We start from the raw sequence: 18,688 nt of genomic DNA, 5'->3' as shown, positions 1-18,688 counted from the left end.
ACTTCCCCCACACTCACAACTGGCTCTTCCTCACTCCTACAAGATGTTATTCCTCCTTGCCCTATACACGAAATCACAGCTTCCCTATCTTCATCAACATTTAACAATTCCTCAAAATATTCCTTCCATCTTCCCAATACCTCTAACTCTCCATTTAATAACTCTCCTCTCCTATTTTTAACTGACAAATCCATTTGTTCTCTAGGCTTTCTTAACTTGTTAATCTCACTCCAAAACTTTTTCTTATTTTCAACAAAATTTGTTGATAACATCTCACCCATTTAATGACCCTATAATTATTTGTAAGTGTATCGCAAACAGTTCACTACTTTTATCTATAATAATTCTCTTGTAAAAGTATTAGGTGTTCCTAAAAATACACCACTGTAATAAACACATACGAGTATACAGGAGCTCCTCGACTCATGATATTCCGACTTTATGATGGTGCAACAGCAATTACTTTGGAGATAAATCTTCAGATAATTACGCAACATGAAGGTGGCAAGTCCATAACTTGTATTCATTTATTTACTTTTCAATACTGGTATTTAATTAGTTAAAATAATTATTTGTTTATTTGCTTATTCAGTGATAGTAGTTATTTATTTATTTATTTATTTAGCATTTCGTATTCATATTTTACTTACGATATTTTTGACTTATGATGAGTTTGTTGGAACGTAACCCCCATTGTAAGGCAAGGAGCACCTGTATAATGTTTCTGTGAGATATTCAGTGCTGAATATACACTATGACATTAAAAATATTAAGTCCCACTTGTGAATTTATGAGTATAATTTGAACCAGAGTTACAGGAAGGTAATTCTTATATTGCACAATAAATTCTTCACCATATTAATAAAGGTTAGTAGTGTACATTGTAGAGCAATAAATGCACAAAGGATGACTACATGTAGTGTGTCATTTATGTCTTTCAGGCTGGGACGCGGTGGGTGGAGACCGTCTTCAATAAGCGCGAGTGTGTCAAGTTTATTCCCAGCAGTAAGGATAATGCCAGGTTAGTCAGTTCGTCTTCCATAAAAATTTATGTAAGAAAAAGGCTTCCTTTACTGTTCATAAATAACCTTACATGGGAGAATGAAACATTGGCTCCAACAGAACCACATGGTGGTTCTTTTGGCACCAGTGGCCAACAGAAGATGAGAAGGGTGTCTTGCTGGATATTTCATCATGCAATGGATGCCCACTTCAGTCTGTGCAATATTCTGAAATACTCAGTAATTCTCTTAGCCTCTGTTTTATTTTCTCCATGAGGGCTCATTTGATCCATGTATACTGCATATGCAAGATAATGTGAGAAATCATGAAAGCACTTGGAAATTCACTATTTTTCACAGTGGTTATTTTGCATATTTGTGATATCACCTGTTTACTGTGATCTTATTGCATTCAGACATATATAAAGTATTAATGTACACATTATAAAGCATGAAAAAATAGCAGAATAGCATATCCTTGCCTATGATTCAAAGCTGTTTACATTACTTGTGTTACTTCTTGCAGTGTTGCTCAACAGACGGAGTAAGTGGCTTTAAAGTGTGTTAGGTAAATGGACACAGATGTAACTAATGAGATGTTTTATTGTGGCAACGTTTCTCTCTTCAGGAGCTTTGCCAGGCTCCTGGAGAGCACAATGTTGCCACAATAAAACATAACAGTAGTTGCATCTGTGTTCATTTACCTAATATTTTGTCGGTATTTTAAACTGTGTAGGGATCAGCTAAATGGTACTCTTCTAGGTAGCACAGTACAAGCCTTGCCATTTAAAGTTGACACCTACAGTATAGCCAGTCAAGCTTACACCAACCACAGTAAAAATCTTGTACAACACTATATATACGTACATCTATTTAAATATACGCAGCACAGTGGAACCTTGGCATATGAGTGCCCCACCATATGAGTTTTTCAGGATATGTGCAGTCGCTCGGTCAACTTTTTGTTTCTGGATATGAACAAAAATTTGGGGTGTGAGCTTCCCCCCCCTCAAACAACTTTTTTTTTGACCTCCTGATCTTACAAAAATAAATGTGAATATATAATTGTAGTTCATTGTCATGATGTACGTATTATGTTGTTTTTACTGCTTAAGACTATAACTGCAACAGAAATAATAGTATTTCTTACCTTAAATTGTGGGTGCTGGTGTTTGTGGATGATTGTGAAGAGAGTGTAGAGCTATGTTGTGGTCCTACTGGGTTGAGGTGGATGGTAGAGGTTCTGGTACTCAAGTTGATGGTTGTACTGGAGTGTGCATAAATTCTGTAATGGATTTCTGTTCTATTTTACCCTGCAGTGCATTATACAACTGACGGTAAGGCATCAGCTGCTCTAGACATCGTTTCAGGGTCTTCTTCAGTGAAAAAGTCTAACTTTAAGTCATACAGTAAGTCAGTCAAGTCATTCAGTCAGTCAAGCCATTCAGTCAGTCAGTCAAGTCAGTAAGTCATTCAGTCAAGTCAGTAAGTCATTCAGTCAAGTCAGTAAGTCATTCATTAAGTTAGTTAATCACACAAACTCACTTTTATCTCATTTTATGTGCACAAAGTGAGCAGGAATTCTGCTGGAACAGATTAATGGCATTTCAATTAATTTAAATGAGGAAAATTGACTCTGCATGTGAGCAGATCGAGATATGAGCAAGGTCATGGAACGGATTAAACTTGTAAGCCGAGGTTCCACTGTATATGTATACGTACATTCAACCCGTCGTCACACCAGTCATTTTTACTGGGACACCCCACTATCAGATGTGTCGTGGTTATTTAATAATTTGCTTACTACGACTACTACTTTCACTACCAACATTACTACTACTACTTCAACCAATATCAGTATTACCTCTACCACTATTATCTCCACTTCTTTTTTCTTCCTCTCTCTGTCCCACCTTTGCCCTCCTTTCATATATACATGTACTGGCTCCCTTACCTTCGTGTGTTAGTGTGACTTGTCAGTAGTCCAAGTCAGACCGGAACATCATAAGTCTCTCTTATGTGCGGGTTATCTGTTCATTATGTAACCTTATTTAAAAAGTATTAATTTTCTGTAAATGGGGAATATTCAGAAATTTCTGTCAAGTAAAATGTTAGAAAAACCACAAAAAAAAAGGGGCTCGTATATTGTCACTTGTTAGCAGATGTATACAGTGCTGCTTAAAATCGGCTGTTAATGCCTCTGATTTTAGCTAAATTCCTGTTTCCATAAATTATAGCAATAGAGCAGTTAAATAACATATTAAATTTTATGTATGGTAGTTGTTTAGGTACTTTGTGGTATAGTAGTGCTGTATCTATCTCTGTTTTGGAACATTTGTAATAATGTACATTTTGGGAATTCTTTCTTTCTTCCTTCCTTGTCTTCTATTTTTATGTTAGTGTAATATCTGCTGTGCATTTGCTCACTTGTATAATATTAAGTTTATGATGCACAGCATTTGCATTATTTAATTTATTCATGTTATGTAACACTTTAAAATAATTATTGGTAATAAAATAATAGAAAGCTTATAATTTATTCAAAAGTTCGTATGTGGGAATCGTGACTTGCATACATAACTGTAAATTATCTAATTTGGCCCAGTTGTGACTAGTTTCAAAGACTATGTTGCAACTGAGAATCGTGGTTGTCAGACTGTATTTTGACTTTGAGCAATGCGGTTGACAGGTGTTGTTGCGGGCAGCTGTGGCAGTGTCACCGTGATGGGTCGCCAGCAACGCTCCGGCACGGGGAGGACATACACTGGAGTCCCTCCAGACACACTCAACTCCTCCCCACGGATGCTTACGGCACTCTGGAGTTTCAAGGTGGAGCACATCCCACCAAGGCACAGGTCAGCAAGCTCTTTCCTCTATAGTTTATAATATAAAAGATGCTCTTTACTCTGTAGTTAATGATGTGAAAGATGTTATTTGCACTATTGTTTATAATATAAAAGATAAATCAAGAATGTTTGTGTACTGTTTATAGTATATTGCAGTGTGTTTATCTGCGTATACCTGGTTGTGTTTGCAAAGGTTGCACTATGGCTCCTGGGCCTGTTTGTGATTACAGAAATGCAGCTGGTGTTCTGGCATCCTGTATTATATATCCTATTATATATCCTAAATAGTTGCTTAGTTTCCGTTAGTTTTGGCACACACTGCTTCCTTTTGAATTCTTTTGAGACTGCATATACTGTATAAGCAATCAACTAGTTATTGCTTTATTAGTCTTAAGACAGGCTTGAGTTTGCTCAAAATGCTCTGCATAGTAAGGGACTTTCCGCATGCACATCTAAATGTCACCCACCTCTGTACAAACATTATATCATATTGAAATAAGGAATCTGTAATCTAGAAGTTTGTAAGTTAATCTAATGTATTTTTGTTTTGTTTTGGTTGCTTGTAACATTTTTTTATTTCTTGCATTTCAGTACGTGAGACTTGCTCACGACACACGACCAGAGCACATCCTTCAGCTTTTAACAGGAGAGTGGGGCCTGGAACTCCCAAAACTGCTTATAACAGTACAAGGCGGCAAAACTAACTTTGATCTCCAGCCTAAGCTAAAAAAAGTCATTAGAAAAGGCCTGTTGAAAGCTGCCAAGACAACTGGTGCCTGGGTCTTCACAGCGGGAACCAACACAGGTGTATTGTGTCACTTGTTGTTGTTCCTACAGTACAGAATATAGGAGGGCCCCATTTCTATGGCTGTTATGTTCCAGATCCCCAGCGATAAGCAAAAATCGCCGGTGGGTGGAAAAGAGCGGTTTTGACAATATCAAATGGGTTTATAATGCCTGATAATGTGTTTATTGTATCTTATATTAAGTGCTCAATACAGCAAGGTATAAAAATACAGATACAAAAATAAAATGAATACACAGTACATACAATACTTTAAAATATGGTGCCAGTCGCCCTTCCCTTACACAACTGTTGTGCCAAAACAGCAAAAAAGCAGTAAAAGTACCGAACATAATGAACAGTGGCTCAGTTGAAAACCGTCAAAAATACAGAACACCGAAAAGAGATTGCTGAATATGTGGGGCCCTCCTGTCTATTTTCATTTTCTCTTATTAATATTAGTCTTAGCTAAATTCTGCCTGAAATGCATTGGATAACTGGGCTCTCAAATGTTAGATAATCAATGGTAACTAATGTATCTTCTTGGAGACTTAATATTGAATTACATTGAACTAAATTAGATACAAATTAATATATATTGTAACTACTTAACCAGGTAAACAATTTGGCTTTCATATTGTGCATAAAACTGAATAGGAATACCTTTCAAAGTTGCCCATTTGAAAAGTTTTTTTTTTACTCACTATGTTAAAGTAAAGCTTACTTACATATCCTTGTATATTGTATTATGAATATTTGTTTTCTTACAATATAAAATTATGTGAGATATTGATTCCTTGTTTCATCTTATTTGGCTGGGAACGTAAGACTGAAAGATCAATAAAGGACACAAAATTGTTTTCTTACAATATAAAATTATGGGAGATATTGATTCCTTGTTTCATCTTATTTGGCTGGGAACATAAAAAGACTGAAAGATTGATAAAGGACTCTCAAAATCATAACAACACAATTGCAAACAAACCACAGAACTCACAAACACCATGGGTTGAAATCCCACCCGTTCCATGGTTTACCAATCATTTTTCGGTATTAATTATATCTTCCTCATAACGAGAAGTTTATTATTAAAAATTTTTTGTAATACTGGCTTTCCTTTATGTAATTTTGAAAATATTTTTTTTTAATATTGACAGGTGTTACCAGACAAGTTGGAGAAGCGCTCGTGTCAGAGTCGTCCCTCAGAGTGCGCAGCGGTCGAGTGGTCAGTGTTGGGATTGCTCCATGGGGGGTCATTGAGAGACGGCAGGAATTGATCGGACGCAACAAAGATGTTCCCTATCACCCCATTAACTCTCCAAAATCCAAGTTGGTATAAGATTAGTTTACTACTTCTTGCAAATGGTTACTGTACATAAATAACCTGCTCATAAGAGAGAGGCACTTACAATGACATTTTGGTCCAACTTTGACCATTTACAAAGTCACACTGTTACTGTGGTTGTTTTTCTTTTGCTGTACTGAACTGATTTGAATATTTTGAAAGTTGGAGAAAACATGTCTTTTTTTTTTTTTTTTTTTTAACTTTCAGTAAATGACTAATTTATTCTTTGAGTGTGAAAACAAGATGTGTAATGACATATAATACTGTATATAAATCACTATTCAGTATATTGTAGTCCCAAAATTTTTGTGAGGGATATATTTTGAGAGAAGCTCACAGATAATGAATTAAAAAAACACTGAACATTTTTTTTCAACAAACTGGCCATGTCCTACCGAGGAAGGGTGACCTAAAAAGAAAAACAAGAGTTTTTTTTTTTTTTTTTTTTTTTTTTTCAACAAGTCGGTCGTCTCCCACCGAGGCAGGGTGACCCAAAAAAGAAAGAAAATCCCCAAAAAGAAAATACTTTCATCATCATTCAACACTTTCACCACACTCACACATTATCACTGTTTTTGCAGAGGTGCTCAGAATACAACAGTTTAGAAGCATATACGTATAAAGATACACAACATATCCCTCCAAACTGCCAATATCCCAAACCCCTCCTTTAAAGTGCAGGCATTGTACTTCCCATTTAGTAATTTATACAGAAGGGGTTACTAGCCTCTTGCTCCCGGCATACACTGAACATGTATCCAAAGAAGAATATGATGATACCTCCTGGGCCTACATGTTCCCACCCAGATGCAATATTCCAGTAACATAGGCTAACTGTTTGTGTTATTGGGGATCACTTGTAATGCAAATAGTTCTTCTAAGAGAATTATAACACAAATTTTAGGCTTTCAATGATGAAGCAGTTACATTCAAATACAAAATGAGAAACATAGCAATGTCGTCTATAGGTCTGGTGCTCGCAGCTCAAAATCCAAACCAGCCATTGAATGTATTTAAGAATATTCTTGGGCAATTTATCAAATCCAAAATAGTTTTCTTTTTTTCATATTTTTTTTACAAATTCAAATATTAGTGCCAATAAAACAATATTTAATACAGTATGGTGTTAATATTTGGTGAAACTCAAAATAACAGAATGAGATCCCTGTAAATTTTCATTTATATTTACCTATTTTTCATAATAAAAACTATCCTAATGTTTCAGATTTGTTGCACTCAACAGTCATCACACATTCTTCTTGCTGGTAGACAATGGAACAGTTGGCAAATATGGACCCGAGTTGATATTGCGAAGAAAATTAGAAAACTATATCTCCAAACAACGTATTGAAGCGCGTAAGTTCCAGTTATGTTCAGTTTTTATTAAATTTTAATACTTATGCGGGGAGAATCCTTTCTCCATAAGTCATGTGTGTTTTGACTAAAATGACGGGAGCAAGCAAGGGGCTAGTAACCCTTTCTCCTGTATAAATTATTAAATGTAAGAGGAAGAAAAATTTTTTTTTTTGGTCACCCTGCCTTGGGTGACCGAAAGGAGGGGTTGTTGAGGTGGTTTGGACATTTTGAGAGGATGGAACAAAATAGAATGACTTAGAGGGGATATTAATCTGTAGTTGAGGGAAGGCAGTGTAGGGGTTGTCCTAGGAAAGGACAGAGGGAGGGGGTAAAGGAGGTTCTGTGTGCAAGGGGCTTAGACATCTAGCAAGTGTATGTGAGCATGTTAGATACGTGTGAGTGGAAGAAGATATTTTTTTTTTATGACTTGATGTGCTGTTGGAGTGTGAGCAAGGTAACATTTATGAAGGGATTCAGGGAAACTGGTTAGCCAGATGTGAGTACTGGAGGTGAGAAATACAGTGTATACCTGGAGAGTACCAGTACCTGCTCTCTGAAGGAGGGGTGGGGATTCTTGCAGTTTTGAATTGTAGTATTGACACCCCTCTTGCAAGACAGTGATGGAGTTAGTGATGGTGAAAGTATTTCTTCTTTTTTTTTTTGGTCACCCTATCTCAATGAGAGATGGCCAATTTGTTGAAAAAAAAAATATATATGCATCATATATCAGTATAAGAACATAATGGAGGAACACTGGATCAGGCCTATTAGCCCATACTAGGCAGGTCTTTCTCAAACACAAACCCACTAACAAAAATATATGCCCAACCTATTTTCATTGCTACCCAAGGAATAAGCTTTCATAATGCTATTAACTCATGTGCAAGCCCCACTCAGTTCCAACCCCTCTCTCTCTCTTGTATTTATCTAACTTTTTTTTTTTTCAGGTGGTGGGCTGGCAACTCCAGTCGTGTGTGTTGTGATAGAGGGCGGTCCCCAGACAATAAGACAAGTACTTGAGTATGTCACTGACTCGCCTCCAGTTCCTGTTATTGTTTGTGATGGAACGGGTCGTGCAGCTGACATCCTGGCATTTGTCCATAAGTATGATTCTGCAGCAATATGTGTGCAGTCCATTTTATATTCATCTCTGCTTAAAAAACACTGTACACCTGCCTGGTCTTGAGATGTAGTTGCTAATCTTAAGAAAAACGTGTATAATCATTTTGCATATATGGCAGTTTAGGAAAGGTGGTGACTACTTCTGGTTATTTTATGTCTATGAGCTGTCGTATCTGTGTTGGCTTCTGGCAAGACAGTGATTCTGTGAATGATGATAAAAGTGTTTGTTTTTGGGTCACCCTTCCTCGGTGGGAGACGGCCAGCGTGTAAAAAAAGAAAAAACAGTATAGTATATAAGAATGGGACATATTCTTCAGGTATAAAAGTATTGCAAGGACTGGGGAATGGGTGTCATAATTCAGTATTCAGTCTTTACTGTATATCTGCGTTTAAATGAATTAAACATTATGTATTCTGAATAAATTTGTGGTTTGTGTGGAAATGGAATTTTTTTTTTTTTTTATTATCACACTGGCCGATTCCCACCAAGGCAGGGTGGCCCGAAAAAGAAAAACTTCCACCATCATTCACTCCATCACTGTCTTGCCAGAAGGGTGCTTTACACTACAGTTTTTAAACTGCAACATTAACACCCCTCCTTCAGAGTGCAGGCACTGTACTTCCCATCTCCAGGACTCAAGTCCGGCCTGCCGGTTTCCCTGAACCCCTTCATAAATGTTACTTTGCTCACACTCCAACAGCATGTCAAGTATTAAAAACCATTTGTCTCCATTCACTCCTATCAAACACGCTCATGCCTGCCTGCTGGAAGTCCAAGCCCCTCGCACAAAAAACTTCCTTTAGCCCCTCCCTCCAACCTTTCCTAGGCCGACCCCTACCCTGCCTTCCTTCCACTACAGACTGATACACTCTTGAAGTCACTCTGTTTTGCTCCATTCTCTCTACATGTCCGAACCACCTCAACAACCCTTCCTCAGCCCTCTGGACAACAGTTTTGGTAATCCCGCACCTCCTCCTAACTTCCAAACTACGAATTCTCTGCATTATATTCACACCACACATTGCCCTCAGACATGACATCTCCACTGCCTCCAGCCTTCTCCACGCTGCAACATTCATCACCCATGCTTCACACCCATATATGAGCGTTGGTAAAACTATACTCTCATACATTCCCCTCTTTGCCTCCAAGGACAAAGTTCTTTGTCTTCACAGACTCCTAAGTGCACCACTCACCCTTTTCCCCTCATCAATTCTATGATTCACCTCATCTTTCATAGACCCATCCACTGACATGTCCACTCCCAAATATCTGAATACATGCACCTCCTCCATACTCTCTCCCTCCAATCTGATATCCAATCTTTCATCACCTAATCTTTTTGTTATCCTCATAACCTTACTCTTTCCTGTATTCACTTTTAATTTTCTTCTTTTGCACACCCTACCAAATTCATCCACCAATCTCTGCAACTTCTCTTCAGAATCTCCCAAGAGCACAGTGTCATCAGCAAAGAGCAACTGTGACAATTCCCACTTTATGTGTGATTCTTTATCTTTTAACTCCACGCCTCTTGCCAAGACTCTCGCATTTACTTCTCTTACAACCCCATCTATAAATATATTAAACAACCATGGTGACATCACACATCCTTGTCTAAGGCCTACTTTTACTGGGAAATAATTTCCCTCTTTCCTGTGTACTCTAACTTGAGCCTCACTATCCTCGTAAAAACTCTTCACTGCTTTCAGTAACCTACCTCCTACACCATACACCTGCAACATCTGCCACATTGCCCCCCTATCCACCCTGTCATACTTCTTTCTTTCTTTCAACACACCGGCCGTATCCCACCGAGGCGGGGTGGCCCAAAAGGAAAAACGAAAGTTTCTCCTTTTACATTTAGTAATATATACAGGAGAAGAGGTTACTAGCTCCTTGCTCCCGGCATTTTAGTCGCCTCTTACAACACGCATGGCTTACGGAGGAAGAATTCTGTTCCACTTTCCCATGGAGGTAAGAAGAAATAAACAAGAACAAGAACTAGAAAGAAAATAGAAGAAAACCCAAAGGGGTGTGTATATATATGCTTGTACATGTATGTGTAGTGTGACCTAAGTGTAAGTAGAAGTAGCAAGACATACCTGAAATCTTGCATGTGTATGAGACAGATAAAAAAAGACACCAGCAATCTTACCATCATGTAAAACAATTACAGACTTCAGTTTTACACTCACTTGGCAGGACGGTAGTACCTCCCTGGGCGGTTGCTGTCTACCAACCTACTACCTAGAACCCTGTCATACGCCTTTTCCAAATCCATAAATGCCACAAAGACCTCTTTAGCCTTATCTAAATACTATTCACTTATATGTTTCACTGTAAACACCTGGTCCACACACCCCCTACCTTTCCTAAAGCCTCCTTGTTCATCTGCTATCCTATTCTCCGTCTTACTCTTAATTCTTTCAATAATAACTCTACCATACACTTTACCAGGTATACTCAACAGACTTATCCCCCTATAATTTTTGCACTCTCTCTTGTCCCCTTTGCCTTTATACAAAGGAACTATGCATGCTCTCTGCCAATCCCTAGGTACCTTACCCTCTTCCATACATTTATTAAATAATTGCACCAACCACTCCAAAACTATATCCCCACCTGCTTTTAACATTTCTATCTTTATCCCATCAATCCCGGCTGCCTTACCCCCTTTCATTTTACCTACTGCCTCACGACCTTCCCCCACACTCACAACTGGCTCTTTCTCACTCCTACAAGATGTTATTCCTCCTTGCCCTATACACGAAACCACAGCTTCCCTATCTTCATCAACATTTAACAATTCCTCAAAATATTCCCTCCATCTTCCCAATACCTCTAACTCTCCATTTAATAACTCTCCTCTCCTATTTTTAACTGACAAATCCATTTGTTCTCTAGGCTTTCTTAACTTGTTAATCTCACTCCAAAATTTTTCTTATTTTCAACAAAATTTGTTGATAACATCTCACCCACTCTCTCATTTGCTCTCTTTTTACATTGCTTCACCAATCTCTTAACCTCTCTCTTTTTCTCCATATACTCTTCCCTCCTTGCATCACTTCTACTTTGTAAAAACTTCTCATATGCTAACTTTTTTCTCCCTTACTACTCTCTTTACATCATCATTCCACCAATCGCTCCTCTTCCCTCCCACACCCACTTTCCTGTAACCACAAACTTCTGCCGAACACTCTAACACTACATTTTTAAACCTACCCCATACCTCTTCGACCCCATTTCCTATGCTCTCATTAGCCCATCTATCCTCCAATAGCTGTTTATATCTTACCCTAACTGCCTCCTCTTTTAGTTTATAAACCTTCACCTCTCTCTTCCCTAATGCTTCTATTCTCCTTGTATCCCATCTACCTTTTACTCTCAGTGTAGCTACAACTAGAAAGTGATCTGATATATCTGTGGCCCCTCTATAAACATGTACATCCTGAAATCTACTCAACAGTCTTTTATCTACCAATACATAATCCAACAAACTACTGTCATTTCGCCCTACATCATATCTTGTATACTTATTTATCCTCTTTTTCTTAAAATATGTATTACCTATAACTAAACCCCTTTCTATACAAAGTTCAATCAAAGGGCTCCCATTATCATTTACACCTGGCACCCCAAACTTACTTACCACACCCTCTCTAAAAGTTTCTCCTACTTTAGCATTCAGATCCCCTACCACAATTACTCTCTCACTTGGTTCAAAGGCTCCTATACATTCACTTAACATCTCCCAAAATCTCTCTCTCTCCTCTACATTCCTCTCTTCTCCAGGTGCATACACGCTTATTATGACCCACTTTTCGCATCCAACCTTTACTTTAATCCACATAATTCTTGAATTTACACATTCATATTCTCTTTTCTCCTTCCATAACTGATCCTTCAACATTACTGCTAACCCTTCCTTTGCTCTAACTCTCTCAGATACTCCAGATTTAATCCCATTTATTTCCCCCCACCGAAACTCCCCTACCCCCTTCAGCTTTTTTTCGCTTAGGGCCAGGACATCCAACTTCTTTTCATTCATAACATCAGCAATCATCTGTTTCTTGTCATCCGCACTACATCCACGCACATTCAAGCATCACAGTTTTATAAAGTTTTTCTTCTTCTCTTTATTTAGTAAATGTCTACAGGAGAAGGGGTTACTAGCCCATTGCTCCCGGCATTTTAGTCGCCTCATACGACACGCATGGCTTACGGAGGAAAGATTCTTTTCCACTTCCCCATGGACAATAGAAGAAATAAAGAAGAACAAGAGCTATTTAGAAAAAGGAGAAAAACCTAGATGTATGTATGTATATGTATATGTATGTATATATATATATGTGTATGTATATATATATATATATGTATATATATATATATATATATATATATATGTCGTGCCGAATATGTAAAACTGGTCAATTAGCAAGAACTCATTTAAAATTAAGTCTTTCCTGAAATTTTCTTTTATACGTTTAAAGATATATTTTTTTCATTAATGTTAATGTAAAAAATTTTTAATTTTGCACCAAAAGAATCTTAGAAAACTTACCTAACCTTATCATAATAAGAACAATTTATTTTAGCCTAACCCAACTAAATATGTTTTAGATTTGTTTACAGTAATTTAATATTAAACAAACACAGTGAAATATATTTTTTTCGTTAGGTTCAGAATGATTTTGGCGAAATTATTGCATACACAAATTTTCACTTGTCCTATATGGCAAGATGAGTGTTGCTATTTAAGCCAAGATCGCAAGTTCTGCCTATTCGGCACGACATATATATATATATATATGTATGTATATATATATATATGTATGTATATATATGTATGTATATATATATATGTATGTATATATATATATATATATATATATGTATATATATATATATATATATATATATTTATATATATATATATAAATATAAATTACATATATTTATTATTTTTTTTTTTATTATCACACCGGCCGATTCCCACCAAGGCAGGGTGGCCCGAAAAAGAAAAACTTTCACCATCATTCACTCCATCACTGTCTTGCCAGAAGGGTGCTTTACACTACAGTTTTTAAACTGCAACATTAACACCCCTCCTTCAGAGTGCAGGCACTGTACTTCCCATCTCCAGGACTCAAGTCCGGCCTGCCGGTTTCCCTGAATCCCTTCATAAATGTTACTTTGCTCACACTCCAACAGCACGTCAAGTATTAAAAACCATTTGTCTCCATTCACTCCTATCAAACACGCTCACGCATGCCTGCTGGAAGTCCAAGCCCCTCGCACACAAAACCTCCTTTACCCCCTCCCTCCAACCCTTCCTAGGCCGACCCCTACCCCGCCTTCCTTCCACTACAGACTGATACACTCTTGAAGTCATTCTGTTTCGCTCCATTCTCTCTACATGTCCGAACCACCTCAACAACCCTTCCTCAGCCCTCTGGACAACAGTTTTGGTAATCCCGCACCTCCTCCTAACTTCCAAACTACGAATTCTCTGCATTATATTCACACCACACATTGCCCTCAGACATGACATCTCCACTGCCTCCAGCCTTCTCCTCGCTGCAACATTCATCACCCACGCTTCACACCCATATAAGAGCGTTGGTAAAACTATACTCTCATACATTCCCCTCTTTGCCTCCAAGGACAAAGTTCTTTGTCTCCACAGACTCCTAAGTGCACCACTCACTCTTTTTCCCTCATCAATTCTATGATTCACCTCATCTTTCATAGACCCATCTGCTGACACGTCCACTCCCAAATATCTGAATACGTTCACCTCCTCCATACTCTCTCCCTCCAATCTGATATTCAATCTTTCATCACCTAATCTTTTTGTTATCCTCATAACCTTACTCTTTCCTGTATTCACCTTTAATTTTCTTCTTTTGCACACCCTACCAAATTCATCCACCAATCTCTGCAACTTCTCTTCAGAATCTCCCAAGAGCACAGTGTCATCAGCAAAGAGCAGCTGTGACAACTCCCACTTTGTGTGTGATTCTTTATCTTTTAACTCCACGCCTCTTGCCAAGACCCTCGCATTTACTTCTCTTACAACCCCATCTATAAATATATTAAACAACCACGGTGACATCACACATCCTTGTCTAAGGCCTACTTTTACTGGGAAAAAATTTCCCTCTTTCCTACATACTCTAACTTGAGCCTCACTATCCTCGTAAAAACTCTTCACTGCTTTCAGTAACCTACCTCCTACACCATACACTTGCAACATCTGCCACATTGCCCCCCTATCCACCCTGTCATACGCCTTTTCCAAATCCATAAATGCCACAAAGACCTCTTTAGCCTTATCTAAATACTGTTCACTTATATGTTTCACTGTAAACACCTGGTCCACACACCCCCTACCTTTCCTAAAGCCTCCTTGTTCATCTGCTATCCTATTCTCCGTCTTACTCTTAATTCTTTCAATTATAACTCTACCATACACTTTACCAGGTACACTCAACAGACTTATCCCCCTATAATTTTTGCACTCTCTTTTATCCCCTTTGCCTTTATACAAAGGAACTATGCATGCTCTCTGCCAATCCCTAGGTACCTTACCTTCTTCCATACATTTATTAAATAATTGCACCAACCACTCCAAAACTATATCCCCACCTGCTTTTAACATTTCTATCTTTATCCCATCAATCCCGGCTGCCTTACCCCCTTTCATTTTACCTACTGCCTCACGAACTTCCCCCACACTCACAACTGGCTCTTCCTCACTCCTACAAGATGTTATTCCTCCTTGCCCTATACACGAAATCACAGCTTCCCTATCTTCATCAACATTTAACAATTCCTCAAAATATTCCTTCCATCTTCCCAATACCTCTAACTCTCCATTTAATAACTCTCCTCTCCTATTTTTAACTGACAAATCCATTTGTTCTCTAGGCTTTCTTAACTTGTTAATCTCACTCCAAAACTTTTTCTTATTTTCAACAAAATTTGTTGATAACATCTCACCCACTCTCTCATTTGCTCTCTTTTTACATTGCTTCACCACTCTCTTAACTTCTCTCTTTTTCTCCATATACTCTTCCCTCCTTGCATCACTTCTACTTTGTAAAAACTTCTCATATGCTAACTTTTTCTCCCTTACTACTCTCTTTACATCATCATTCCACCAATCGCTCCTCTTCCCTCCTGCACCCACTTTCCTGTAACCACAAACTTCTGCTGAACACTCTAACACTACATTTTTAAACCTACCCCATACCTCTTCGACCCCATTGCCTATGCTCTCATTAGCCCATCTATCCTCCAATAGCTGTTTATATCTTACCCTAACTGCCTCCTCTTTTAGTTTATAAACCTTCACCTCTCTCTTCCCTGATGCTTCTATTCTCCTTGTATCCCATCTACCTTTTACTCTCAGTGTAGCTACAACTAGAAAGTGATCTGATATATCTGTGGCCCCTCTATAAACATGTACATCCTGAAGTCTACTCAACAGTCTTTTATCTACCAATACATAATCCAACAAACTACTGTCATTTCGCCCTACATATATATATATTTTTTTTTTTTTTTTTTTTTTTTTTTATTATCACACCGGCCGATTCCCACCAAGGCAGGGTGGCCCGAAAAAGAAAAACTTTCACCATCATTCACTCCATCACTGTCTTGCCAGAAGGGTGCTTTACACTACAGTTTTTAAACTGCAACATTAACACCCCTCCTTCAGAGTGCAGGCACTGTACTTCCCATCTCCAGGACTCAAGTCCGGCCTGCCGGTTTCCCTGAATCCCTTCATAAATGTTACTTTGCTCACACTCCAACAGCACGTCAAGTATTAAAAAACCATTTGTCTCCATTCACTCCTATCAAACACGCTCACGCATGCCTGCTGGAAGTCCAAGCCCCTCGCACACAAAACCTCCTTTACCCCCTCCCTCCAACCCTTCCTAGGCCGACCCCTACCCCGCCTTCCTTCCACTACAGACTGATACACTCTTGAAGTCATTCTGTTTCGCTCCATTCTCTCTACATGTCCGAACCACCTCAACAACCCTTCCTCAGCCCTCTGGACAACAGTTTTGGTAATCCCGCACCTCCTCCTAACTTCCAAACTACGAATTCTCTGCATTATATTCACACCACACATTGCCCTCAGACATGACATCTCCACTGCCTCCAGCCTTCTCCTCGCTGCAACATTCATCACCCACGCTTCACACCCATATAAGAGCGTTGGTAAAACTATACTCTCATACATTCCCCTCTTTGCCTCCAAGGACAAAGTTCTTTGTCTCCACAGACTCCTAAGTGCACCACTCACTCTTTTTCCCTCATCAATTCTATGATTCACCTCATCTTTCATAGACCCATCCGCTGACACGTCCACTCCCAAATATCTGAATACGTTCACCTCCTCCATACTCTCTCCCTCCAATCTGATATTCAATCTTTCATCACCTAATCTTTTTGTTATCCTCATAACCTTACTCTTTCCTGTATTCACCTTTAATTTTCTTCTTTTGCACACCCTACCAAATTCATCCACCAATCTCTGCAACTTCTCTTCAGAATCTCCCAAGAGCACAGTGTCATCAGCAAAGAGCAGCTGTGACAACTCCCACTTTGTGTGTGATTCTTTATCTTTTAACTCCACGCCTCTTGCCAAGACCCTCGCATTTACTTCTCTTACAACCCCATCTATAAATATATTAAACAACCACGGTGACATCACACATCCTTGTCTAAGGCCTACTTTTACTGGGAAAAAATTTCCCTCTTTCCTACATACTCTAACTTGAGCCTCACTATCCTCGTAAAAACTCTTCACTGCTTTCAGTAACCTACCTCCTACACCATACACTTGCAACATCTGCCACATTGCCCCCCTATCCACCCTGTCATACGCCTTTTCCAAATCCATAAATGCCACAAAAACCTCTTTAGCCTTATCTAAATACTGTTCACTTATATGTTTCACTGTAAACACCTGGTCCACACACCCCCTATATATATATATGTATATATATATATATATATATATATATATATATATATATATAGGGGGATAAGTCTGTTGAGTGTACCTGGTAAAGTGTATGGTAGAGTTATAATTGAAAGAATTAAGAGTAAGACGGAGAATAGGATAGCAGATGAACAAGGAGGCTTTAGGAAAGGTAGGGGGTGTGTGGACCAGGTGTTTACAGTGAAACATATAAGTGAACAGTATTTAGATAAGGCTAAAGAGGTCTTTGTGGCATTTATGGATTTGGAAAAGGCGTATGACAGGGTGGATAGGGGGGCAATGTGGCAGATGTTGCAAGTGTATGGTGTAGGAGGTAGGTTACTGAAAGCAGTGAAGAGTTTTTACGAGGATAGTGAGGCTCAAGTTAGAGTATGTAGGAAAGAAGGAAATTTTTTCCCAGTAAAAGTAGGCCTTAGACAAGGATGTGTGATGTCACCGTGGTTGTTTAATATATTTATAGATGGGGTTGTAAGAGAAGTAAATGCGAGGGTCTTGGCAAGAGGCGTGGAGTTAAAAGATAAAGAATCACACACAAAGTGGGAGTTGTCACAGCTGCTCTTTGCTGATGACACTGTGCTCTTGGGAGATTCTGAAGAGAAGTTGCAGAGATTGGTGGATGAATTTGGTAGGGTGTGCAAAAGAAGAAAATTAAAGGTGAATACAGGAAAGAGTAAGGTTATGAGGATAACAAAAAGATTAGGTGATGAAAGATTGAATATCAGATTGGAGGGAGAGAGTATGGAGGAGGTGAACGTATTCAGATATTTGGGAGTGGACGTGTCAGCGGATGGGTCTATGAAAGATGAGGTGAATCATAGAATTGATGAGGGAAAAAGAGTGAGTGGTGCACTTAGGAGTCTGTGGAGACAAAGAACTTTGTCCTTGGAGGCAAAGAGGGGAATGTATGAGAGTATAGTTTTACCAACGCTCTTATATGGGTGTGAAGCGTGGGTGATGAATGTTGCAGCGAGGAGAAGGCTGGAGGCAGTGGAGATGTCATGTCTGAGGGCAATGTGTGGTGTGAATATAATGCAGAGAATTCGTAGTTTGGAAGTTAGGAGGAGGTGCGGGATTACCAAAACTGTTGTCCAGAGGGCTGAGGAAGGGTTGTTGAGGTGGTTCGGACATGTAGAGAGAATGGAGCGAAACAGAATGACTTCAAGAGTGTATCAGTCTGTAGTGGAAGGAAGGCGGGGTAGGGGTCGGCCTAG

General features: G+C 38.7%; 1 protein-coding gene across 5 annotated transcripts in view; it reads left to right on the top strand.

The window, feature by feature from the left end:
- Window positions 1-18,688, top strand: part of Trpm (transient receptor potential cation channel, subfamily M) — a 235,099-nt gene that overhangs the window by 143,090 nt on the left and 73,321 nt on the right. For all 5 annotated transcript variants that reach the window (XM_070091119.1, XM_070091118.1, XM_070091117.1 and 2 more), the window contains 6 exons: window positions 942-1,021; window positions 3,691-3,856; window positions 4,439-4,652; window positions 5,789-5,960; window positions 7,202-7,332; window positions 8,280-8,436. In XM_070091119.1, coding sequence (XP_069947220.1) covers window positions 942-1,021; window positions 3,691-3,856; window positions 4,439-4,652; window positions 5,789-5,960; window positions 7,202-7,332; window positions 8,280-8,436 — 920 coding nt within the window. The remainder of the gene's footprint in view (window positions 1-941; window positions 1,022-3,690; window positions 3,857-4,438; window positions 4,653-5,788; window positions 5,961-7,201; window positions 7,333-8,279; window positions 8,437-18,688) is intronic.

The sequence above is a fragment of the Cherax quadricarinatus genome, chromosome 34, assembly GCF_038502225.1.
Source record: "Cherax quadricarinatus isolate ZL_2023a chromosome 34, ASM3850222v1, whole genome shotgun sequence".
Lineage (NCBI taxonomy): Eukaryota > Metazoa > Arthropoda > Malacostraca > Decapoda > Parastacidae > Cherax > Cherax quadricarinatus.
This window is presented reverse-complemented; position numbering and strand designations above follow the sequence as displayed.